Source organism: Gobio gobio (genome assembly GCF_949357685.1).
Source record: "Gobio gobio genome assembly, chromosome: 6".
Taxonomy (NCBI): domain Eukaryota; kingdom Metazoa; phylum Chordata; class Actinopteri; order Cypriniformes; family Gobionidae; genus Gobio; species Gobio gobio.
This window is the reverse complement of record NC_137102.1, coordinates 22,503,971-22,530,519: the sequence shown is the minus strand read 5'-3', so window position 1 is coordinate 22,530,519 and position 26,549 is coordinate 22,503,971. Positions and strand designations below refer to the sequence as shown.

The 26,549-nt window shown below is 41.0% G+C and overlaps 1 protein-coding gene across 1 annotated transcript; it reads left to right on the top strand.

Annotated features, from left to right (window-relative positions):
• The first annotated feature begins 4,270 nt into the window (after positions 1–4,270).
• On the top strand, positions 4,271–21,312 carry rgs18 (regulator of G protein signaling 18). Its single transcript, XM_079818387.1, has 5 exons — positions 4,271–4,513; positions 5,612–5,704; positions 5,872–5,933; positions 6,491–6,657; positions 19,545–21,312. The coding sequence occupies exons 1-5, from the start codon at positions 4,392–4,394 to the stop codon at positions 19,785–19,787; spliced, it is 687 nt and encodes a 228-aa protein (XP_079674513.1). The 5' UTR covers positions 4,271–4,391; the 3' UTR covers positions 19,788–21,312.
• Positions 21,313–26,549: the final 5,237 nt, after the last annotated feature.

The following is a 26,549-nucleotide window of genomic DNA, read 5'->3' as shown; positions in this document are numbered from 1 at the left end:
CATTGACCGATTAAAACTCTTCATAGCTTAATCATACACCTAAAGTGTTTTAGTTTTTTTATGCAAACAGAAAGAAAAGATGTTCTCTTCACTGTGTACATAAACGTTACTTTACAATCTTTTCCAAATTATAAGGTGTCAATTGTCATTCACAGTTTAAATCTATTTGTTTTTCAGTTCCTCACGAAAAGCTGTTTTATGGTAATAGATGCTTTTAGCGTTTACATCAGGACATGACAATAAAATGAAACGCTGCTGTAAAAAATGTTTTGTTTAGCAATACTTTTACCAAAGAGTCCTAATAAATAAGTCTTAAAAAGTTTGTAATATATATATATATATATATATATATATATATATATATATATATATATATATATATATATATATATATATATATATATATATATATATATATATATTATGATGTATTCTTTGAAATCTATTACAAAATATACAAACAATGGTCAAAACATTGCTAGTATAGCTTAATTATATTTTCAATCAAACTATATTTATATTGTCAAATATATTTAAAAATGTTGGTGTTTACACAAAGTATATTTTCAATTCAGGGTTATTTTGTTATATTTTAATATATTTGCCAAATATTTTGACGAATGGGCTGGCCTGGCCTGGAAACAACTAAAGATCGATACATTTGTCAACTAGCAAGAAGTGTTTAATTCTGCTCATGCGTGAATGGCTGATGTCTGTGTATGCAAATAAAAAAATATATACTAACCACTGCATGCCCAGAGCCTTTAAGTGATCCACTTGAGATCCTGACCTCAAAAGGACACTCTGAGGATTGTGTGGTTTTGTCTGTGTGCCTCTATGGCTGTTGATTAAATGAAGATGTCACCCTTGTCTCTGTCTGAGAACATTTCTATCCCCTCCTCTCATTTATTGTGCCGAAATGGATTTGTCCATCATTATAATGGTTCTGCAGAAGCAAAAGCCTCAGTAAAAGAGGTTGTCTTTCTCTTTAGTTTAAAAATCGTCGGATTTCGTTTTTTTGGGGGGTAAAAAAAACTTTATAAAGTAGTTTGTTATAATATTGTAATATTATTTTAAATCAGTGAAGCAGATTTGTTTTAAAATATTAAAATACTGAAAGTAAAATTCTAAAGAAAAGATCTATCTATCTATGGTTAGATCTAAAGATCTATCTATCTACAGAGAATGGTCCGAAAATATGCAGTGAGCGGCAGTTCTGTGGGCGAAAATGCCTTGTTGATGCCAAAGGTCAGAGGACAATGACCAGACTAATTTGAACTGATAGAAAGGCAATAGTAACTCAAATAATGCAGAAGAGCGTCTCTGAACACACAACACATCAAACATTCTAACAGATGAGCTACAGCAGCAGAAGACACACTGGTGTCACTCCTGACAGCTAAGAACAGAAAACTGAGGCAATTCACACAGGCTCAACAAGATTGGATAATAGAAGATTTGAAAAAAGTTGCCTGGTCTGATGAGTCTCGATATTTGTTCAGATGATAGCGTCAGAATTTGGTGTAAACAGCATGAAAACATGGATTCATCCTGCCTTGTATCAACGGTTCAGGCTGATTTGGTGTAATGGTGTGTGGGATATTTTCTTGGCACTTTGGGCCTCTTTGTACCAACTGAGCATCATTTAAACACCACAGCCTACCTGAGTATTGTTGCTGACCATCTCCATCCCTTTATGACCACAGTGTTCTGGAGGCAAAAGTGGGTCCAAACCGGTGGCCGGTGAGTGAATATACATCATGAATTTTTTTTCTTCCTGGGATTATACCATTTGACAGTAATATATTTGATATGATTAAAGGATTAGTTCACTTTAAAATGAAAATTGGCATGTTTATTTCTCTCCGCATTGTAAAATAATTCGATTCATTCATGCATTTTCAAATATTTGTTTTTTATATCTGCTGAGGTTGAGCTGAAGTCTCTGTCCAGCCTCTCTCAATGTCAACCCATGGGTACTCCATGGGTACTCAGTAGTACCCATGGGTACCAAGGTTGCCCGAATCGCATCTAATAAATTTGGTCCCCGTCTTCTTTGGCCACATCCTACTCCAGGTCTACCTCTTCATTCCCCCCTCTTCCCCTCTCATCCCCCCTTCCCCTCTCTTCCCCTCTCTACCCCCTTCCCCTCTCCTCCCCTCTCTACCCCTCTCAACCCCCTTCCCATCTCTTCCCCTCTCTTCCCCTCCAACCCCCTTCCCCTCTCCTCCCCTCTCTAACCCTCTCTACCCCTCTCTACCCTTCTCTACCCTCTTCCCCTCTCTACTCCTCTCTACCCCCTTCCCCTCTCTTCCCCTCTCTTCCCCTCTCCACCCCTCTCTACCCCCTTCCCCTCTCCTCCCCTCTCCTCCCCTCTCTACCCACTCTACCCCCTTCCCATCTCTTCCCCTCTCTTCCCCTCCTACCCCCTTCCCCTCTCCTCCCCTCTCTACCCCTCTCTACCCCCTTCCCCTCTCTACCCCTCTCTATCCCCTTCCCCTCTCTTCCCCTCTCCACCCCTCTCTACTCCCTTCCCCTCTCTTCCCCTCTCTACCCTCTTCCCCTCTCTTCCCCTCTCTTCCCCTCTCTAGCCCCTTCCCCTCTCTTCCCCTCTCTACCCCTCTCTACTCCCTTCCCCTCTTCCCCTCTCTACCCCCTTCCCCTCTCTTCCACTCTCTACCCCTCTCTACCCCTTCCCCTCTCTTCCCCTCTCTTCCCCTCTCTACCCCTCTCTACCCCTCTCTACCCCTTCCCCTCTCTTCCCCTCTCTTCCCCTCTCTTCCCCCTTCCCCTCTCTTCCCACTTCCCCTCTCTTCCCCTCTCTACCCCTCTCTACCCCCTTCCCCTCTCCTCCCCTCTCCTCCCCTCTCTGCCCACTCTACCCCCTTCCCATCTCTTCCCCTCTCTTCCCCTCCTACCCCCTTCCCCTCTCCTCCCCTCTCTACCCCTCTCTACCCCCTTCCCCTCTCTTCCCCTCTCTACCCCTTTCTATCCCCTTCCCCTCTCTTCCCCTCTCTACTCCCTTCCCCTCTCTTCCCCTCTCTAACCTCTTCCCCTCTCTTCCCCTCTCTAGCCCCTTCCCCTCTCTTCCCCTCTCTACTCCCTTCCCCTCTTCCCCTCTCTACCCCCTTCCCCTCTCTTCCACTCTCTACCCCTCTCTACCCCTTCCCCTCTCTTCCCCTCTCTACCCCTCTCTACCCCCTTCCCCTCTCTTCCCCCTTCCCTTATCTTCCCCTCTCCACCCCTCTCTACCCCCTTCCCCTCTCTTCCCCTCTCTTCCCCTCTCTACCCGTCTTTACCCCCTTCCCACTCTTCCCCTCTCTACCCCTCTCTACCCCCTTCCCCTCTCTTCCCCTCTCTACTCCTCTCTACCCTCTTCCCCTCTCTTCCCCTCTCTACTCCTCTCTACCCCTTCTCTCTTCCCCTCTCTACCCCTCTCAACCCTCTTCCCCTCTCATCCCCCCTTCCCCTCTCTTCCCCTCTCTACCCCTCTACCCCTTCCCACTCTTCCCCTCTCTACCCCTTTCCCCTCTCTTCCCCTCTCTACCCCCTTCCCACTCTTCCCCTCTCTACCCCTCTCTGCCCCCTTCCCATCTCTTCCCCTCTCTACTCCTCTCATCCCCTCTCATCCCCCCTTCCCCTCGGTGAACAATTGCCAAGTGGTTTTGAGGTTTCAGATTGTGTTTATCAGAAAGAAGAAAGTCATATACACATAGGATGGCTAGAGTGTGAGTAAATCATTGGCAAATTTTTTTAAAGCTTTAAAACGTATCAAAAAAGAGACATTTTTACTTGGCATTTTAGTGATTAACTCAAAACATTTGCAACTACTGTACCTTGAATACAATGCTTTTCTAAGGACAGGAAAATTACTTATTATTTTCAGATAATTTTCAGACATATTTCTCATTCACCTTTACAAGAAAATAAATTCAGCACTACACCAATCCTTGCTTCTTCAATAGATAGGCATATAAGCAATGAATAATGACTGCTGTGATGACATATGCTGATTTGTTACAAATCCTAACACAGCCCTGAGTGTCTTCAGTCCTCCCCCAATACATTGGAAAACCACATGGTGACAGCCCACCATCCAGCTGTCAAGGACATTTTTAGGACACATTTGACCAAAGAATGTGCCTGAAAATAAACAAAAAATGTACAGTATATGTAAACTTTATTCTAGATATTCCACTGCAAGGAAACTTGAGCAGAGAGATATTACAGTAAACTTTGGGTAGTTTCCCCGACAGGAAGTCATCTTGACAGGTATGGGAAATGACCCCTTAACACACTTAACACACAAATATGAGCTCCAGGTTTTGGTAGTTTACACTAGACTGAGGACCTGCTGTGTTGATCTGTGAGTGTCAACGAAAGGGAAGAGCATGAAGATTTTTGTGTTTCTGTTTCCTCAGTTCAACTTCTCTGCCCCCAAGGAGGAAGCATATTTCAAAATGCTCAGTGAGGACGAGCTGCTCGCCTGCAGAATGAAAGAGACCCACTTGAGGTACAGTTTTTTTCCCTTACACTTTTCTCAAATTAACACCGAAAGCATTGCGAGGGAGAGATGTTATCTTGCATATAAACCCTCTGGGGCTTTTGAACATTCTTTTAGCAAGTACATTGAACTTAATTTTGGTTAGGCTTCTCTTCGTTGTGAGTGACTTCCTTTATTTCTGGAGCTAAACGTTGTGAGCAAACACAAATCTATTTGTCTTTCATTATTGTAATTTCACTTTTTTGGGATGTAATAAAGCAACATTTTATTCACTTCAGTGAAAAAAGGCAAGAGAATATCGTCCTAAACTAAAGAATGTAGATCAGTGCAAAATGCACCTGTTGTTGTGTCTACTTCACGTTACCTTGTTTTATAATTATATCTTATATTAAGAATAATTGTGGTAATATCTGAACCACAACTCTATCTAAACCCTTTTTTTATGTCTGATAAGATGAAAACATGTTAAAGTCAGAACCAAGAGTAAAACTATTGCTTTAACTAGAAATGCATGTAAAGTAATGAGAGTCAAGTAAAAAAGCAATAGCCATTTTGTTTGTCTGTTGAATGGTCAGAACTCATATTTACTCTTATTTGCTGTTTTTCATCATAGCTATTTTTCTTCATAGCTGTTGATCAAAATGACTTTTGTGCTTCAATACCAATAGCTAACACTGTGGTAACACTTCCCCTTATAGTTGTCATATGTTGGCACGAATGTTCGGTTTAGCATGTTCCTGGTGGAAGTAACACAAGCGGTGTCTAATTGCATATATATTTATGCTAAATACAACATGATGCCTTGACCTAATTTCCTAATACTTCTTAATATCATGAGTTTGGGTTTGTTGTAGACACAGACAGACAGAAAGACAGAAAGACAGACAGACAGACAGACAGATAGATAGATAGATAGATAGATAGATAGATAGATAGATAGATAGATAGATAGATAGATAGATAGATAGATAGATAGATAGATAGATGATAGATAGATAGATAGATAGATAGATAGATAGATAGATAGATAGATAGATAGATAGATAGATAGATAGATAGATAGATAGATAGATAGATACTGATATATTTTGCTTTCTCTCTTTGTAGGAATAAAAAAAGTCGACTCAGTCTTCTTCTGACAAAGTCTGGGTCACATGAAAATGTCAGTCCTGAGAAGAGGCCACCAGCCAAACCTAACCAGTAAGCCTTTATGATGTTTACACAATGATTCTATATTTTACTTAATCAAGAAATGTTGTTATTGAATGTCGTGAAGTCACACAGATGATTCAGCTGTTTAAATGTGACTGTACTCATGAAGCACCTTTCTATCACTAAAACACATCACTTATTTGTGATTTTAACAGCATTGCACCGGACATGGCTCTGAGATGGAGTGATTCATTTGAGGAGTTGCTGAGTCACGTGGGTATGATCACCTCATCTTTGCATTATACTGTAGTTAGCATATTGAATGCTTGTCATACTATGTTAAGTAGAAGTGTGCATCCCATCATAACCACAGGATGCGAAAACCTGCATGCGACAACACAGTGTTCTTTTTGGTTTTCATGTGATTCTAAACAACGAATAGCTTGATTCAACAAACAAGCACTGTTTGATTTGTGTCACCTGTCTGTGTGGGTGTGTATGTGCATGTCTATGTCTACGAGCATAGTTGTATAGATGATAATAGTAATAAATATATCTATAAACAGTGACATGTGCAGATTTAGTCTTATTACTGCAGGTGGTGAATTTATGAGAAGTAATTCAAAGGCTGTCATGAAATATACTATTATCCATTCCGTTTTATTATTTTAGACCAGTTGGTCATACTGCAACAACAATTTCGTTGTATTATCAGGGTAATGTGACAATAATTTTTATAATTTTTTGTGTCCACTGTACAAAAGTGTTGCAGATATAATTTACTCATCTGTATGTAAGTGTAAATCATGCATTTAGTAATGAATCTTGTTTCAGATGGAGTTGAAGTCTTCACACGGTTTCTGCGCACAGAGTTCAGCGAGGAGAACATTGAGTTTTGGTTAGCCTGTGAAGACTTCAAAACCACTGAGTCTTCAACCAAACTGCAGTCTAAAGCCAAACAGATACATGCAATTTTCATCGATAAAGAAGCCCCCAAAGAGGTAAGCACATATTTGCATTATGAACTGTAAGGACTTTAATCAGAGTGGTTACCATTTTGCACAAATGAAAAAGAGGCCGTAAAGGATGGGGTTGCACTTTTACAGTACGTGTACTTACAGTGTACTTACCTAAGAAAGTACTGGTTAATATAAGGTACTTATATTACAGGGTTAGTACCTAGTTATTGTTGTAATAACCATAATAAGCAAGGAACATGACTGTAAAATAAAGTGTTACCAAGGATAAAAATTGCAGCTATAAACAGATAGTTGTACGTTTTACTGTACCTGTGCACTTTGTCCAACTGACAAATTACTGAAAAAAATTCCTAGTGGACAAAAAAACAAGAAAACCTTCACCGTCATGTCATTCCAATCTTTCGTCCTTCTGTGGAACCAAAAGGAGATTTTATTTTTATTTATTTTTTTAAGAATGTGCTGGTCTTTCTTTTCCATACACTCATAAATAAAGACTCTTTATTGGCATTAATGGTTCCATGAGGAACAAGGGGTCATGATCTGCATTGTTTTATTGTTTTATAATGTTTCCTGGTGTGCACTTATAATGTTGATTTTTTTTTTAATGTTGAAATTTGAATGTATGATTTTTACATCAAAAATTGTCATAATTTATCAATAAAAGTCATTTTTTCCTACCGTGATTTTAGCCCTCTGCTCTGAACGCTCTGTTTGAAGGGGCGTGTCTGCTGTGAGACTTCAGAGTAAACGCCCACTGCTGTGATTGGCTAACATCTTTGCATATGAAATAGCTAAATATTACGTGTGTAACTCTCTCAAAGTTTTAGCACGTTTTTACTCTTACAGCTGTCAAGGTTAACTAATCGTGAAAAGTATATGAAGACTTCAGATGCAAAAGCCTCTAAGTCCGTCTGACGTTTTTCTTTAAAATAAGAATTTGTCATGCTTCTATGTATAGGTTTCTACCTAAGTACCGGTACTTCTGAATGGGCTGAGGCTGCGATTTAGTATGTATGAAGTGAAAGTATTTTATGAACGTATACTATATGCAGAGAGCATTCATTCAGTATTGTTATCTCATTTTTGACCAAAGTGACTTTAAGAGGCTTTTCCATCTTAACTCTTCAAATATATTCAGTGTATATTATTATATTCAGATCGTGGCATGAAAGGTTGCAGAGATGAGCATTGTAGCCGATCACAGACATGTTGAGCACATGAATGCATCGATCTCGTCATTGCAACTCGATTTCTGCACACTAACTAAATGCTTACATTATAATTAACAGTGCAGACACAATGTAAAGAGATTTGTTGATTATAACGGGAGTTTTGGTGTCCAGAACTCGGTCATTGATAAACTCGTGCTTGACAGTTCCAGCAACTGCAAGGGGATCATTGTTTGATCGTTTTCTATATATAATTTAATCACAGTTTAAATAACAGATTATTTTCATCCTACTAAGAGAAACAATGTAAAGTTTACCGTTTAGACATTGGTTTGATTTACTGACGGTACATGAATCATTGTATCAGAAATAACTGGTCACAGATCAGGCATTAGAATTAACACGGATACTTACATGTTGTGGTATTACTGTCGAGTCCATATCATAAAAGTCTGTTTGCAAAACCTGTGCCCAAATTGCGACTGATTTACCAGAGAATCCACTGTGAAATGTAAGAATACAAATAAATAATGCTCAACTGAGACATTCACATTGTTGAAAATAAATAATCACATTCCTAGCATTAGGATTCTTTGGAAGGTAATGTTATTTGTAGTCCATCCTGTATCGCTCTTCTCTCCTAGCATACCGGTGGGCAGGGCCAAAGTTGCAATAATGGCCATGTCCCAAATGGCACACTTTATATGCACTTTTGGTCGCGTGTCCGTTAAGAGTGTTTAGGGACAGGGCCAATGAAGTAGGCAGTCCATCACATTCTACAATGAGTCATTCTCTTGGCTTGGTTACAATAAAAGCTGTTTTTAGACTAATAAGGTAGTTTTTCAGTTGTGAAACTTACAGAATATTCTTCTAGTATGATGACTTCTTATATGTGTTACAGTTGTTACAGTTCACGTGCAGGCAATGAGCTCACAGAGACGAGGGTAGCCAGGAGAACAGGAAACAGGAACTTTTAATATCAAACTCAGGAACACAACGGACACGTACAACATAACACGAACCGACAAACACTGAGGGCAAACTGAGGGATTAATGCTGCCATCACGTGCTATCGGAAATTTCCTAATTCCCACTTTAGAAGTCGTGATTACGAGCTTGTTGCATTCAAGTGCTTTGTTGTCGGAGTGAACAGGAATCATGGTGGACACCAGGTTATTCTTGCCTATTTATAGGGAAAATCTTATTAAAACCAACATCATATAGTCTCCCATGCACCGACAACCATATAAACATTCCAGATAGTCCGCTTTCTGCTGATTCTGTAATTTCAGTCAAATGCAGGCTATTTTCACTGTGTACCAAACATACAATACGCTTCATATGATTACTCTTGCATGTAAATATGTACTACATTCATGTCAAGACGACGACCAAGCTGTTTTGGAAAAAAAAACCAATAAAACCACACTTGCCACAGCAGTCTAGTTCTCCCCGCCACCATGTTTAAAGTTTATGACACGCCCATCTCGGGAATTGGGGTATCAAAAATTTTTCCGAACTTCCCAGTGGTAAACACGACATCAGAGGGCGTTCATGTGCAATTTTTACCAAGGAAACTCGTATTTATGATAATTCCGATAGCACGTGAAGGCAGCATTACTACACAGACCAGATTAGGATAACAAGGTGCAGGTGGTGGACGAGGCACAGGTGACTGACATGACTAATTACCAAACTGAGGAAAACAGAGTAATAGAAACTAAATCAAAACACACAAGACAGGGCATACATGTAACAATATGTGCATATAAGCATTTATTTAATTTATTGTATTGTTATATGTGTAATTTTATTTATCTGTTCATGACACTTTAACATCCATGGAACCTTTCAATTCCACAAAATATTCTTTATAGTGGAAAAAGGTTCCTTAGATTATTAAAAGGTTCTTCACACTGAGAAAAAAAAATGGTTCTTCTAAGGCATCACTGCAAAAACTCCCTTTTGGAAACTTTATTTTTAAGTGTGTACAATTAATACAAATGAAGAATGGAGTGTTCACCACAAACATATCATACCAATGGTCCATGCAACTTGTGCACGATGTTCCAAGTCTTAACACAGACTACAACATTTATCAGACCTCACAAAAATTAAACAGATGTCATTTTGGAAAACACCTTGTTGCTGGTGACGAACGACAATGAGTTGAGGTTAGCAGCGCTTTGGGTAACCTCAAGGGGGGGTCGTAATAAAAACAAACAAGTCTCAATTGAATGATATCTGCGGTTTAGTGCAGCTCTGCATCAGCATCAGAGACCTACCATTGTGTCTGTGCAGAGGCCATTGTCGGCCCCCGGCCGCATGACTGGGGGTAGATATGTGACCGTGTGGTTTTCCTGCGTTTGGCTCAAAACTCCCCCTCAGACGCCCACACAGCTGAGAAAATAGACTCTGAAAAACTGAGAAGTAAAAATGAGGCAGTGGGACCACTTGCTCTAGTCTGACCAAAGTGAGAGAAAATAAACATCTAAGACTGAAAAGCAGCACACTGAAAGGCTACTTTTTCTTATCAGAGCTGTTAAAGGAAAACCTTAATATTGTATCGTAAAAGAGGAGCAGTACAGCATAAAATTAGCTTCTAGCACCCTATATTAAGATCTGAGAGAATTCAACACTGCAGAAGTGCACGTGTGTTAGTCTGATGTAATACTTTTGGAGAAATGCTTTTTAAGAAGTAGCAACTGTGGCCTGGACAGAGAGAGGGAGTCAGTTGAATTGCTGTGGTCAATGGGAGCCTGACTATGACTTTTTATTTTTTTCTTTAACATCTGGCATAAATAATATCATCAGCACAATAATATTTAAGTGTAAATTAAAAATGTACATGCACTTAGTATTCGGTTTTCTTAGTATTTAGCACTGTAAACCCGAGTAAGTTGGCAAAACTCAAAAAAAAAAAATATTTAGGCAATGGGTTACATCAAATTTTTTAAGTTAAGAAATTAAAAGTTTAAGTAAGCAAGACTTGCAGATTTTTATTTTGTACTTATACATATGAATTGCTCTTAACTTCAAATATTTGAGTAAGCTATATATTAATTCAATTCAATTCAATTCAAATTTATTTGTATAGCGCTTTTCACAATACACATTGTTTCAAAGCAGCTTCACAGAAAGTGCATTTCATAAATGTACATTGAAAAATGTTAGAAAGAGAATGTTAAAGAAAAATGTTAGGATAAGTTAATCAATCATGTATTATTTTAGGCCATAACAACGCTGGCGTTGAGTCGTCTCTTCACAGGCGTTGATTCGTCTCTTCACAGGCGTCGAGTCGTCTCATCACAGGGGCATCTGAAGTCTCCATTAGAGGCTGGATACAAACTGGAGCTGACGAACTAGTTACCTCGGGACTAGTGTCCCGAGATAACAACAGAAAAGCAGATGGGAAATAATTAGCATAGCTGCTGTTCAGAATATTAATGCTGTTGGTGCGATTTAACTGTAGTATAAAACGTATTTATAATGTGAATGCTTGGCTAAAGAGATGCGTCTTTAATCTAGTTTTAAACTGGGACAGCGAGTCTGAACCTCGAACAATATCAGGAAGACTATTCCAGAGTTTAGGAGCTAAATGTGAAAATGCCCTCCCTCCTTTAGTGGACTTAGATATCCTAGGAATGACCAGAAGCCTCGAGTTTAGTGATCTTAAAGAGCGCGATGGATTGTAGGGCGATAGAAGATCCGTTAAATACACTGGAGCTAAACCATTTAGGGCTTTATAGGTCAGTAGCAATACTTTGTAATTGATACGGAACTTAATAGGTAACCAGTGTAGAGATGATAAAATTGCTGTTATATGATCATATTTTCTTGACCTAGTAAGAACTCTAGCAGCTGCGTTTTGGACTAACTGTAGCTTGTTTATTGATGATGCAGGACAACCAGCTAATAAAGCATTACAGTAATCTAGTCTCGAGGTCATGAATGCTTGAACTAACTTTTCTGCATCAGAGATAGATAGCATGTTACGTAGCTTGGCAATGTTTCTAAGGTGGAAAAATGCCGTTCTTGTAACATATGAAATATGATTTTCGAAAGACAAGTTGCGGTCTAATATAACACCCAGGTCTTTTACTGTAGTGGATAAAGACTACAGTAAGTAAAAAACATATTAACATGTTTAGTAGTGGAAACTTGGCTAGCTTTAACTAGATAATTCAATAAATGCTACCTTGCTAATTGGTAACACAATGCTTTGATAGCATTAGCATAGCACTTGCTGAATGAATACAGAAATATAGAACATTTAACATGCTGTGTATCTGTTCTCAAACTAAGCTCATGCTTCACTCGTCACCTTGATGGAACTAACTTTAATTTGTGTTGGCTCTACTCAAACCAATTAATTATTTTGATCGTTATGGTTTACATGAGTGGGTTAATGACATAATGCTCTTATATTGGGCTGATCTGTTAATTTATTCACAAAAATTTATTAACAATGCATATCATAATTTGACCTTTTCAGGACAAGGCGAATGTAGTTCAGGTTGTAAACTGTCATGTTGTCCACTCCCAAAAATGTAATGATATTATGAATTAATAATTTGTGATATTATTTGTAATGTGTGATATGTTATTTGAGGATATTAAAATGCTTATATATAATATATAATTGAATATGATTAAATTATTAAATATTTAATATAACATTATTGCTATTATTATTGTTATTGTTGTTGATATTATTATTGAAAATAATGACTAAGATAATGTAATTAATTTTTACAGTCATTAAATTGAAAATATATATACATATATTTAATTTTTTTTACCGCATATGGTAACACTTTATACACATTCATTTCCCACATATAATTGAATGAGGAAAGGAAAAAAAAAAGAATAAAAAAGCATGTTGACTACTTGAACATAAATTTTGCTCTCCTTTCTTTCTGGCCTGCAAATTTCTCAATGACTCTCTGATTAAAGTCAGTCATCTCAGCAGTGTCATGACGTTTGCATTGTTCACTTATATAATTGAGGTCTCTTACCCCCGTTGTTGTCCACAAAACTTCAGTACCAACACTTTTAAATAGAAGACAGGGAAAGCAATAAAGGGCATTGCTAACAACACATCCAGCCAGCCACCTAACTTACGTTTCTCATGACAAGCGCGTGGCGCTCCGAGTGCAGCTTCATCCTCTGTCACTGGCCGGCTGCTGGATTTATAAATCCCGTTGGTCCGAACGCCTTGTGAAAGAATTTGGTTTAACTGCTGCCATCTCTACGAAACTGATCATCCTAATAAGGTTTTGGCGGTGTCGGAGTGACTGTGTCGCCCCCGCGCACTTTCGCTTTAGTGGCCAAGAGTGTAAAGTTGAATGACAGGTGACGAGAACCAATCAGATTGGATAAAATAACACGCATCCAATTCTGATTCGCCAGGGACGCAATGACCTGCGTCCGGAGGAGGATCTTTAAGAACCAATTAGAGACCAGCTTCAGGTCACATGATGCCCGTATATTTTTAGACTCAGATCGACGTCCATTTGTCCGGCGTCCCTCACGCATGAAACATATTGAAGAACATATAAAATAGTTAACCCATCAAAGCCAGTTTTTATTAAATGCTGAGGCTCTTACTAACAGCCAGCACATCGTATGAGTAAACTATTTTATTTTTATTTCACTTTTATATCATTTTTGTATACATGTATATTTCTGGAATTGTGATGGGGGCGGCGCCCCAGCGCCCTCTATTGACCAGCCGCCACTGTAAGCAAGATCTACAAATGTAACACATTTACAAGTGATGAATGGTTTACGCTTTAGATTAGGGGATGCAGAAAGCTTTGTAAATGATTTACACATCATTTATAACAGGCGTTGAACATTGCAGTGTGTACTGCAGTGTAAGTGCTGACTGGTGAGGGAATGACTGTCTTCTCTGACACGAATGGAGTCCTGAAACACTGTGCAGCTGATGTGATCTTCAGTGGATGGTGGAACTGGTTCCCATTATCACTAGATCAAAGTATTTATTAAACCCACTGGAAGCCCCTGACTGTAAGCCATTTATAAATGTTTACCCCCTTGAAAACAATAAATTACTCTTCTTACAAAATGCTGTTTTAGCATCCTGCATGTTTGTGCTTTTGAACACAGACCAGTTTATACTGATCATTAACTAATGGTCTGTTCATAGTTTGTTCAAGATTAACCGTTGTTTTATTGTTTATTGACATAAATACTTCAATTATTTATAAGTGATAAATAGTGTATCAACTAACAACTCATCAACCATCTACTATTGATCTGTTTGATTTATTTTATGATTTACACAATTTTTAAGATAACTAACAGCGCATTTGTATATCATTAGCATACCACTTATTAATAAGTTATATTTATATAGTCATGCTTTCAAAATGATTAGTTCATCAATTACTAATAATTAATAAATGACTTATAACTAAATTAACAAAACATTTATAAATTGTTAGCATACCACTTATTAATTATTTATGAATGTATAGTCATGTTTTGTAAATTATTAGTTCATCATTAACTAAAGGGTTATCAATACTTTCTTTGTTTTGTTTTTAAAATACTAAAACTTTGTCTATTGCGAGGTTCAGATATTTAAAAAATCGTCTCAGGTTACGTATGTAACCTCTGTTCCCTGAGAACAGGGAACGAAACGCTGCGTCAGCTGACGCTATGGGGGAAACGCCTCCAGCGTGACAGGTGTCTGAAGCTACTGTCGAATCACGTCAATCCTATTGACCGGTGACAGCCCATGATGTCATCAATGTGTGACCCGGAAGTATATAAGGGCACCTTGCCAACACATACACATCCTCTCGTCTGAAGGGACTGTTCGGCAGACAGGCCCCGAGGCATGGCAACGAGACGCAGCGTTTCGTTCCCTGTTCTCAGGGAACAGAGGTTACATATGTAACCTGAGATGTTCCCTTTCGAAAGGGAACTCTCGCTGCGTCAGCTGACGCTATGGGGAACGATATACCCACGCCACCATGCTGAGGGGAGTGTCTGCCCACTGGCAGTGACAACTGTCAGCACAAGTAAATTCAACTGAAAAACCTGAGCCACTCCCCCTCAGGTCACACTGGGCTGTCAGTGACAGCATCCCCTACAGTCATAGCCCAAGCTATACGCCTAAGACCGGGACCTTAATGCAACTGCATGAGGTCCTATCTAGACTGCTCAAAGGCCCGGGACCACTACTTCAACAGAAGTGGTCCCTTTATGGGAATGTGGCTAGGGGACCCGAAGGAGCCCCAGCTAGTCACTACTCGGGAAACAAATTCTCCCGAGTGCCACCAGGGAGGCCTGACCTGGTGCCCTAAGTGTTATGGACACTTCAGTTTAGCCAACCCTGTCTGTTCAGAAACAGAGCCTCCAGATGGTGCCCCAGAAGGCATCCAGACTAAGGGACTGAAAAACTGGCAGTCCTACTTAGCCCGGAACACAGAGATGGGTTATCCCAGAGAGCAACACTCAGGGTAGCGCTTTACAACCCTTGCTAGCGAGGGGAGTCTGCCTGCTCAAATCAAGGATCTACCAAGTACTTGTGTTTCAAAGCAGTAGGGAGGCCGGAGAGGCCTACGGAATGATCTAACAGGGAGGCCTCACGAGAGGCCTGCGACCGTCTGACCAGGCTCAGGCGGCTGTGTGCTCACAGCTGAACCTGCCTGGCGGGTAACCCCCAGCTGTAGGCTAAGCTACCATAGGTTCTACTCACATAGAACTGGTAACAGGGAAGTGCCTAAAACTTGGGAACTTCGCCCTCAAGGAGGCCCCGCGGGGTCTACTACCTCATAGCCAGTTTCTCATGGAGGCCTACAGAGGCCTACTACCTGATAGCACGCTATGCTAGCTACCAGAGCATCTTTACTCGGGAATCCACCCTCAGGGAGGCCTGGAGAGGTCTACCACCTGATAGCAATTTATGCCGGCTTCTAGAGCGTTCAAGCTCACCTCCAGGGAGGCCTGGTAAGGCCTACTACCTGCCAGCGAAGCATGCTAATAGCTGAGGTCACCTCTAGGGAGGCCCGGTGCGGGCCTACTGTCGGATAGCAACTCATGCTAACTGTTCAAGTGACCGCGACCTGGGAGCTCGCCCTCAGGGAGGCCTAATAAGGCCTTCCACCTGATAACCTGCTAGGCCGCATACCCGGACGCCAGTGCTCGCCTTCAGGGAGGCCTGGTCAAGGCCTTCCAACTGACAGCCTTAGGCCTTCAGGGAGGCCTGATGAGGCCTACAACCTAATATCCGGCAGGCTAGCTGTCCGGATTTGAAGAACATCGGTACTTGCCTTCAGGGAAGCCTAATGAGGCTTCCTACCTGATAGCAAGGCTTCAGGGAGGCCTAATGAGGCCTACCACCCCCCAGCCTGCCAGGCTATTTAACCAGATGCCAACATCGGTACTTACCTTCAGTGAGGCCTGGTGAGGCCTTCTAACTGATAGCATGCCTTTTAGGGAGGCCTGGTGAGGTCTTCCACTTGACAGCCGACCTTCAGGGAGGCTTGATGGGGCCTAAAACCTGATGGTCAGCAGGCAATTCTTCCCGATGCCGAACATCGGTACCTGCCTTCAGGGAGGCCTGGTGAGGCCTTCCACCTGACAGCCAACTTTCAGGGAGGCTCAATGGGGCCTATACCCTGATAGCCAGCCGGGCTAGTTACCCTGATGCCATACATCGGTACTAGCCTTCAGGGAGGCCTGGTGAGGCCTACCCTAATAGCAAGTCATGCTAGCTGCCCGAGCATCCTACCTCGGGAGCTCACCTTCAAAAAGAGGCCTAGCGAGGCCTTCTATCTGATAGCAAGCCTACTAGGGAGGCCTGGTGAGGCCTACCACCTGCTAGCATTTACCATGCTAATCGTCAAGTGACTGAGACTCAGAGCACTCCTCCAGAGAGGCCTAGAGAGGCCTGCCAACTGACAACCATTATGAAAATTGTCAGAGTAACAAAAGAGACCGTGGGGGCTCGTCTTCACGGAGGCCTGATGAGGCCTACCAGCTGATAGCCAATCAGGCTAGCCGTACCGATGTCAAATATCATAACTCGCCCTCAAGGAGGCCTGGTGAGGCCTACCACATGATAGCAAGTTACAACTGACTGCCATGAAACCCTTGACAGTTAGACTACTGGTTGACTAATAACTACCCATTGCACTGCTATGGGGACTCGCCCTCAGGGAGGCTTTGTAAAGCCTAGAAGCTGGTAACGAGTCTTCACAATAGTCAACATATCTGGGAAGCATACCACACCAATTCACACAAACTGGGGCCGCCCACAGGATGCCTCTTAGGCAGCTACCTGGTCACAGCTACTATGAACCCAGACAGTAGCAAAAACGGGCTGGCTCTGACCGAGCGACTCTCACATGAGAGGAGGCTGAAAACACAGGGATGGTATAAAGGCTCAGATTCACATAGTGAACAGCCAGAGGTGACAGTGCCTTAGCAACGCACCTCCAACATCCATATAAATATACCCAACTGAAGCTCCAGCGTCAGTCTCTAGTAAACACACTCTAGAAGAGACAAACTACTCTAACCTGCGGTGGCTTAGGGGAACTGAAGACACATAGTAAAAACCCTAAGTGGTAGCATTCTCCCAGAAGGACGTCCTACCGCTTAGTACTCCGCTAACATTTCAGTAGAAATGAGCGGCGGCCTCAACACAACTCTCACCATATGATACCATGAGTGGTGGCCTGCCTTGCGATATCTTGACCGCCAAGGGAAAGCCAACACACGCTCACCTCCACAGCCCAGCTCCTGGTGCTGCAATAAGCCACCTACAGGGGGAAACTTCAGTTAACTCCTCCTTCCTAATGGTTGCGTAAACCCACACTTTATACAGAGAACAAAGGTCTGTAAGAAATAAATATTTTAGTGTTATCACACAAAATAGACCACTCTCACCTGCGGCATGTAGAGCGAAGACTCACCACACAGTTCTCATATGACCGCGGTGTTCTACCGCCCTTGCGTGCCTGAAAGGGGCGCTCTCACTGATCAAGCCAAGGCGGGCCGCCCCAGGCCTGATGTAAGAAGCACCTGGAGAAATGCTCTATGAAGAAAAACTATGAGGGATCCTTCATCCTACGGGAGACCAGCCTCTTCTGCGACTTACTCCTATGAGGGGGCACACGAAAGGCAATACTGGTACTCTGGCCCTGTCTCCAGCCCTCAGGCCATGATGGACCAGGCCCTCCCGCCTGCCTGGGCGCGGATCCGGATCTCAGCGGTACGCAGGTTAAACGCTGCCGAACGTGCCTTCGCCTCTCCAAACTTTTATTGAAAAGTTTGCAAGGCAAAACTGGCGAATCGTGGAGAAAGCTCTTTCTTTTCTCCACGATATCCGCCGAGTTCGACCACAGATGTCTCTCCGAGGCCACCATCGCCGCCCACGATCAGCCGATCGCGGCAGCTGTTTTGCTTGGTGGCACAGAGAGCTAGACCTGTGGTGTGGCGCAGTTCGACCACCGCATCAGGGGTTAAAAACCTACCCCTGATCGAGATCCCCCAGCAGATCTGCCTGGTATGCCTGAAACACAGCCATGGTGTGAAAAGCAGCACCAGCCTGACCAGCTGCCGTGTATGCCCTGCCATTAAAGCACAACATGATTTAGAGAGGTAGATGGCAGAGTTTGAGCTCTCAGTGTTGATGCCCAACAAAATGCGAGAAAAGTTCGCAAACGTTCCTCGTCAATCTGTAGCATCAACACATATCCATATTCCCCTATCCCCTCGACATCAGCGAAGTTAAAACGCTGATGTTGATGAATATGATAATATTGGGTCGAATATGGATTCTTCCATGCCCTCTCGATCTCTGTCAGAAGATCAGGAAGGAATGGAAGGCTCCTCTGAGCTGATGGTTTATGGCCAAGGAGAAATCGATCGTGCAATTTATCACGAGCGATCTCTCCTCTAAAGCGCCAACATGGCAGCCGCAGCCTGCCTGCAGCACGTTCCATAACATTCATCAGCTCAGCATACACGGTCAGGGTGGCGGAAAGGATTCATACCACTCTCACCAGCCATCGCTAAGAGCACTTGCTGATAAGTCTCGTTAGCCGCCAGATCGTCTGAGAGGAATATAACCTCTCGCGACGATCGGCGAGCTGCATCTGAGAAAACCCATGATGTATGCCAGCGCTCAGCCTCGGCATGAGCGGGACACTCGTGTGTATTAAATAATGAATTTGTATTACCTTAACTCGTATAGCACTTCAAACAGACAGTCCCTGAAGACGAGAAAGTTGTGTATGTGTTTGCAAGGTGCCCTTATATACTTCCGGGTCGCACATTGATGACATCATGGGCTGTCACCGGTCAATAGGATTGACGTGATTCGATAGTAGCTTCAGACACCTGTCACGCTGGAGGCGTTCCCCCCATAGCGTCAGCTGACGCAGCGAGAGTTCCCTTTCGAAAGGGAACCAGTTTTTTAGTGTTGTCTCAGACTTTTACAGTAGTTTTTTTTTTTTTTTTCACATGAAAACAATCTGACTTAAAGGACTGAAAGACAAAACACTGAGAATCTCCTGCTCATAACATTTTCATTAAGCAGAAGAAAACACAGGTCAGCAATATGGCGAAATCATAGTTGACCCACAAAAATTCTTGCATAACTCCAAATATGTTGTCTTTCATCACAGTGTGCAATTCCTGAAAATTGAATTTTTGATGGCCTCGTGTTTTACGTTTTGCACTTTAACCCTTCAGATCAACATCGACCACGCAACCAAGGCCGCCATTGAGAAGAACTTCCTCCAGCCAACTACGTCCTGCTTTGACGCAGCACAAGATAAAATCTACAGCTTGATGAAAAGAGACTGCTACCCACGTTTCCTCACCTCCGACATCTACTTGACCCTGACAAAGAGGACAGGCCCACCCAGTATGACCAGGAGAAGGTCCCGCTCCTTCGTTTTCAATGAGCGCCCCGAAGGCACAGCTGCCTGGTAGATTTGTACTGTAATGCTAGTTTTTTTTTTATGTTGTCAATAGCACTTGATCAAGTGACACATTATAGCTATTTATTAACATATTTCCTGTGGGCTGGTATTTAAATACTAATCATTCTGTTATTATTGAAACATTTGGTTCTGCTTGAAGGATTTTATGCAAATCTTAATTTAATCTATATGATTAAAATGCCTAAACACTGTAAATAAATGTTTAATGATAATGGTGTGTATAATAAACTGTATATAAATGCCATTTCATTATAGGCCTAAAGCTAATTGTGTCAGTATCAAAGACAGTAAAGAGCAATAACTTAGAAAAATTGAAAAGTAAAACCAGATTTCAGAGGAAAATGTGAGGTGGAACTCAATGAAGTTTGATCGTTGCCAGACTTTTGATTATAAAATCTGGTCCAATAGAGTGCAACAGTCAGGTTCCAGAAGTAAAAACTCCATTCATTTTCTCAATAGGGAAATTGATTTTGAACAATCTCTTATAAACCTTTAAAGACAGACCTGAGAGCCAAGAGGTTGTTAATCGATGATGTTTGCATCTTTTGAATATGCTAGCCTGCATTATTTCAGCTTTTTTATTTTTTAAATAATCATGTTTAGCAGTGGAATTCCTTGTGAAAAACTACATTACCCATGATCCTGTACAGAAAATTACACCAATCAGAGAGTGGAAAAAGCAGCACGAGCCAACTTCCATGAAGCACTGCAAATGGGGTAATCGAGTCAATCTCTATACGCTCTCAAAATACTTAAATGTGTGTGTATATATATACACATATGCATATTTTGCAATGAACTTACAGTATATTGTTTTTATATAATCAACATTTGTACATGAGCAGTTTTATATATCTTTTTTAACTCGATTATGCTGTTCATAATGCTTAATGGGATTGTAGTTCTTTCCCTCACTAAAGCAATGTTGTACATCTGTCTTTTTGTCCGGTTTTCAAAAAGTTTGTTGCTTCAAATCAACATTTGTAGTGTTGTGATTCACCTCGCCTGACTTGGTTCATGTTGGGAAGGTTACTTTGGAAAGTTTTGGAAGTTATATTGAAAATGTAATAGTGTAACTATTTCAATTACTTTATTAAAGTAATGTAGGCTAACTGATTACATTTGATTACTTTTTGATTACTTTTCTAAAGAATGTTTTCAACTGATCATTTTCAAACATTTAACCTCTAAAAAAAAACTGTTATATTTAGATTATATTTAAGAGAAAACACAATTCTAGATCATTATACTGTAGTAAAAACACAATGTTTTTCTTCCTACTGATATAAAAAAAAAATGATATAAAAATTTTAAAAAATCTTACTATTCTTTTTTACCACTATGTGTGTGCGTGAAGGGAAAACATTATACCATGTATGGCCTGATATTGATTTCTCACTAACAAAGTAAGATTAGATTATATTTTCTTATTCACTGGCAACCCAAAAAGACTAAGTGTAGCTGTCATAGAATGGTATTTTTTTTTTTTTTTAATAAAGTTATATTCCACCTACAATATTGTTTAGACTCAATTACCAATTGTTGTGTAGTTAAATGGCTCTATTTTGCTAGTCAAAATGGGACAAACTAATAGAGAGATTTGTCCACTAGGTGGCGCTTCAGGTTAACATTCATCATAGGAGATGCGTCCTCAGTTTCGACATTGAAACCTTCGATGTCGATAGAATTTTAATAGTTGGCAAACATATTTTGCACTGAACTGTTATAGTTGCGCCCTTTTCTAATTCCTGGATTAAATGATTTTTAAAGGGGTGGTGAATTAAGAAATCAACTTTCCTTTGAGCCTTTGATATATAAAAGTTAATCGTGATATAAGAATATCCTGTAAGTTTCGGAGCTGAAAACTTCCTTGTTAGTCAAAGAAAAGCTTTTATTGACACCAGGCCCAGAAAACGAGAGATCTCAGAATATGTCGACCAGTGACATCTTAAAGGGTGACAAATCGCTTCTGGGTCATATGTCCGAAAGCCGGATCTGCGTCATATTCTCGCGCATGCGTCGTGGAGGCATACACGGAAGTCGAGAACAAGTTGGATAAAGGTGTTATTTTGATTTTTTTTTCGCACAAAAACTATTGTCGTCGCATCGTAAAATTATTGTAGAGCCACTGTGGTGAAATGGACTTTGTAACGACGTTTTAAGTGCCTTTCATGGATCTTGGAAGTGTCAATGTACTGAATGAAAACGGAGGCCTGTCTGAAGCCTTTCTCAGCCATCAGCTTTCAACTAAAATATCTTCATTTGTGTTCCGAATATGAACGGAGGTCTTACGGGTGTCCAAAGACATGAGGGTGAGTAATTAATGACAGAATTTTCATTTTTGGGTGAACTAACCCTTTAAGGCCGGGACGAATATCACACAGGGACGAACATCGCGCGCGCTTATCGCCAGCGTTTTTCGTGACGTTTTTCGGCGCGTCTTGAGTGTTCACACCCAAGCGATTTTCACTGGCGATGCGCCGAGTGAACGTGCACATTCAGTAGATAGCGCTCCCGGTACACAAGGTGATGCTGCGGCACTTTACGCTTCTGACACTCGCTTGTCACACAGAAGAAGAAGAGAGACAGTATTTATGTGCTTGCCAAAACCACAGATATATAATGTCTATGGCCAAAACCATTCACACACTTTTTGCTAACTGGCAGGCAGCATTAGCAGCTCATCTTCTTCTTTGTCTACTTACTACTTCTTCGTCATATCAATGTGGGCTCCGCAAGACTGTTTTGTGCTTGAGCGCCACCAAGTCGTGTTTTACTGTCACTTCAGCAGCTCCAGGCACATGAACAAAAGCGATGATCTCATTGGTCGGCCAGTTTTTAACGCGCCGCGGCAAAATAAAAAAACTAACCTGAGGCGTTTTTTTTTAAAATTATGCTTTTATGCCTGGCGTTTTGCGTGTTGGTGTGCACACTCACATTGGCGCCCTTTGTTTAGTCACGAGGCATTAAACGTCGGCGTTAAACGTGCGCAAAAATCGTCCCGGTGTGAACAGGCCTTTAGAATGCAGAAGCGCCGCCTCAAGCCCGCCCACCGACTCGTGGAGCTAAACGGAGCTAAGCTACCGAGCAATAAACATGCCGGTTCCAGCTCACATGCGTAAGCCATTGCGCGTTTGTTCGCTTCATTTCACGGCGAAATCAATTGTAAACAAGATACAGGTCGAGACTGGATTTGCAGACATATTGAGATTAAAACACAATGCTGTGCCACACTTATGTGAGTAAAACATGTTTTTTATATGTGTTAGTATTGCATTGTTACAGATCGTTTGATATGTACTGATTACATACCTTATCACGCTGTCACAGGCTCCTTGATTTGAGGTGTTATTGGTTAATTCGTGATCAGACTCTGACTTATAACATTATGGGCCAGGGCTCGCAAAGCCCAACGTCCCGGGCCTATGTGTTTTTCAGACAGGCTACCAAACCGTATCACCGGCCTGCCAACGGGCTATCTTAAATAGTAAAATAACATTCCTTTCTTCCGTGCTAGTGTGTGTGTGTGTGTATGTGTGTGTGTACGGTTCGCGGTTATATTCACTGATCAGGCCGGACAAGCAATAAAAAAATAACATTCCAATAAATCGCGGGTGGATGAGAGATGAATCATTGTGTTTGTTTGATAAAGATATTTTGCAAGTCCTGTGAGCGTTTCCCCAGACGCTTTCAAAACAATCCCCACATGTACTGAGGGGAGCTGAAGCTCATTAAATATGCAAATCTTATCCAATCCTAGCCGTGGGTGTTTACTTCCAAGTCTTCAATGCGGCACGCTCATAGAAACCGAACGTTTTTTCAGAGAGCCTCAAAACCAAGGCAGAATATTTCCTATTACTTATTCATTATGATGTTTTTGAATGTAAAAACCACGCAAACGTCTTAAGTTGACCTCAGACAACAGTATGCATTTTTTTTTAAAAGCCAGTTCATGACCCCTTTAATCCTTTTTAATCACTCACCATGGTGGAAACTCTTTTTTTAGTTTGTAGCCTAAAGCGTTCAGTGGCAATGTGGTTTGATGTGAGTGGCAGATGTGATTCGCTGCAAATTCAAACAAGAGAACCAATCAAAAGCATCAGAATAGCACTGCTGTTAAAGGGGGCGGACAATAATGCACTCCAGAGAACTGCAGTGATGATGTGTTTTTGTAGGCCAACCCGGAAGTTAGCATCACCTTGGTTCCCTCAACAAAAATAGTTCCCAATAGGATTTTCCATTGGATTTTGGATTATTGCAGAAAATTAGCTCTGTAACCAACAAAATGATTATTATAGGTTTTGTTCATCATGATAATGTTCATTAAGAATTTTGAAGCTTAAAATAACCAGAAGTAAAAAGCTAAACGTACACTATAAACGAATTAGTACACCACTGTCACATGACTTCAACAACACCACCATTAGGCTTCCGTCAACTTTATATAAAAACATTTTCCCTAAAAGTTTGAGTTAGAATAGTTTGCTAGAGCACAATTATGAACACAATGAGGCTGTGAAAGTAGACTAGTGAGTCGCTGTGATGACGTTTAATGACACGTACTGAAAAGGTCAGAAACTGTTCAGCCTTTTATGTTCAAACCGGAGTCGGACAATAATGGAGAGACTCACTAAAGAAGTGACAACATGAATGCAACAGGATGTTTCTGAATGGTTAGTTGATGAATTTATGTAGCTGATGTGGTTAACTAAGTCATCGATTAGCATATTCTGTCATTATAATCTATAAATTGCTTGTATGGGAACTGTTGTAAGACAGAACAGGTATATTTTAGTTTAATTAAGGTTATAACTTATGTTGTCATCTTGCTTTTATGACATGCTATTGCACTTATGTTACATACTGTATTGCAATAAATGTGAAAAGACGGATGCGACAGCTTGAGCAGACTCCCAAATGTGCTCTACTACAACAACTCTTCCTCTTCTCTAAAGCAGCCCAACATGGCCTCACCCCCTTTGTTGCGTTTTCCCGGGGGCAGGGTTTATGTAAAAGAAAATATCTCCCTTTGCTTTGAACTTTGAGCGTCGTAACTTTGCAGATGTTGTTTACACTCAAACAGCAACATTACACACAAACTAAAGTTTAAAAAGGGAAATCATAATCCTTTAAAAAAGCTTTACCACAGACCTTATTTCAGGCATTCCCATTCAAAAAACCCATTGACTTTGGGACAATGCTAAAATGCTAACTCATTGGCCTAGAAAGATACATCATCCCTGCTGTACTCTACTGCAGCTCATTTTTGCCACGAACCGGCCACTTTTACCAATGAACGAAATCTGATTGGAGCTCGCAGTGGTTTTGTGTCTAGTCGGTTTTCGGCAGTGCAGGTGTGCCGCCTGAGGCTGCGACTAGTTGTGCTGTGCAAACATGACAAACAGGTACTCAATGTTTGCAATTTGTCAAGATTTCAACCCATTTCCAGTGATTTATTCTTTCTTCCCTACAAATCACTTTCTTGGAGATAGCCACATATACCTCCTGATGTGAATCATTAGAGCTCATGTCAGGCTTCCAGCTGTCTTCAGCGAGTCCCACGTCTGCTCCACTGTCATCCTATCAAATCAGACTGCTAGTGTCTCATAGCAGACATCAATTATGCATGCGCAGACAGACTACTGGAATGCATAATGTCTCACTTTGGGTTCCACCAAGCAGATTGGAATTAAAAAAATATTTAAATTCATCATATTGCTCAGTTTCTATTTGCAGCATGAATCTGCAGAATAATTTTGCGAACCATTTATTTTGAAAAAGTGTATGGTCTCAAGTAAAAGGTGAATACCAAATAGTACCAACCCGATCTCACAGGAAAACGTTACTTTTACACAGTGGCAGTTTCATATGAATTCATATGATATGAAAATATATATGACATTTTTTTAGAAAATAAATAAGCAGCAAGACCCGTCCCTAACCCCGTCATGGAGGCATAAGCAGATTGTAGAGAAATTATGTTTTATTAACAAAGTTCGGGAGGAGAACGTTCACATAATTAACCTCATTAACACGCAAGGAGCACATTCAGTTAATCATCTCAATTAACAAGAAAAGAGGAATAAATAGCAGACTTGACTCTGTTCCATGACAGTTTTCCAGCATTCTTCTACCACCCATCTCCTCACTTCTAACTATTCCTATCTCAACCTGTATGGGGGTTCGGGCCAATTTCCAAGCTCTGATCCCTCCCCTCAGACAGCACACCAAATACCCATAACCTTTACTCTATTTAATTTTATATAAGTGCGAACTCATGAAATGAATGAAATCACACAAATTCATACATTTAACCCTTATGATGTGTTGAAAACACATTTGATGTTCCCAGTAAAAACTGACTGGCCTCTTAAAAATTAATTGCTTGTAAATCGCTCGTTCTGCTATATTATCACCAAATATTGGATTCAATCTTTTAATCAAACTTGTTTTCTTTTAATTAGGACAGGTTTTGTATTTCTTTGTGTTTCTAGGCCTTATTGATCTTAGGATAAAGTTCATCTCCGTGAAAAAGAAAGCCTGTAATACTCAAATTAGTGTGTGTGTGTGTGTGTGTGTGTGTGTGTGTGTGTGTGTGTGTGTGTGTGTGTGTGTGTGTGTGTGTGTGTGTGTGTGTGTGTGTGTGTGTGTGTGTGTGTGTGTGTGTGTGTGTGTGTGTGTGTGTGTGTGTGTGTGTGTGTGTGTGTGTGTGTGTGTGTGTGTGTGTGTGTGTGTGTGTGTGTGTGTGTAA

Bases quoted from the DNA above. Each gene is read 5' to 3' on its own strand.
- rgs18 (XM_079818387.1), top strand. From the start codon at position 4,392: ATGAAGATTTTTGTGTTTCTGTTTCCTCAGTTCAACTTCTCTGCCCCC. The intron at 5,934-6,490 runs GTATGATCACCT...ATCTTGTTTCAG, and splicing joins GGAGTTGCTGAGTCACGTGG to ATGGAGTTGAAGTCTTCACA. The intron at 6,658-19,544 runs GTAAGCACATAT...TTAACCCTTCAG, and splicing joins ATAAAGAAGCCCCCAAAGAG to ATCAACATCGACCACGCAAC.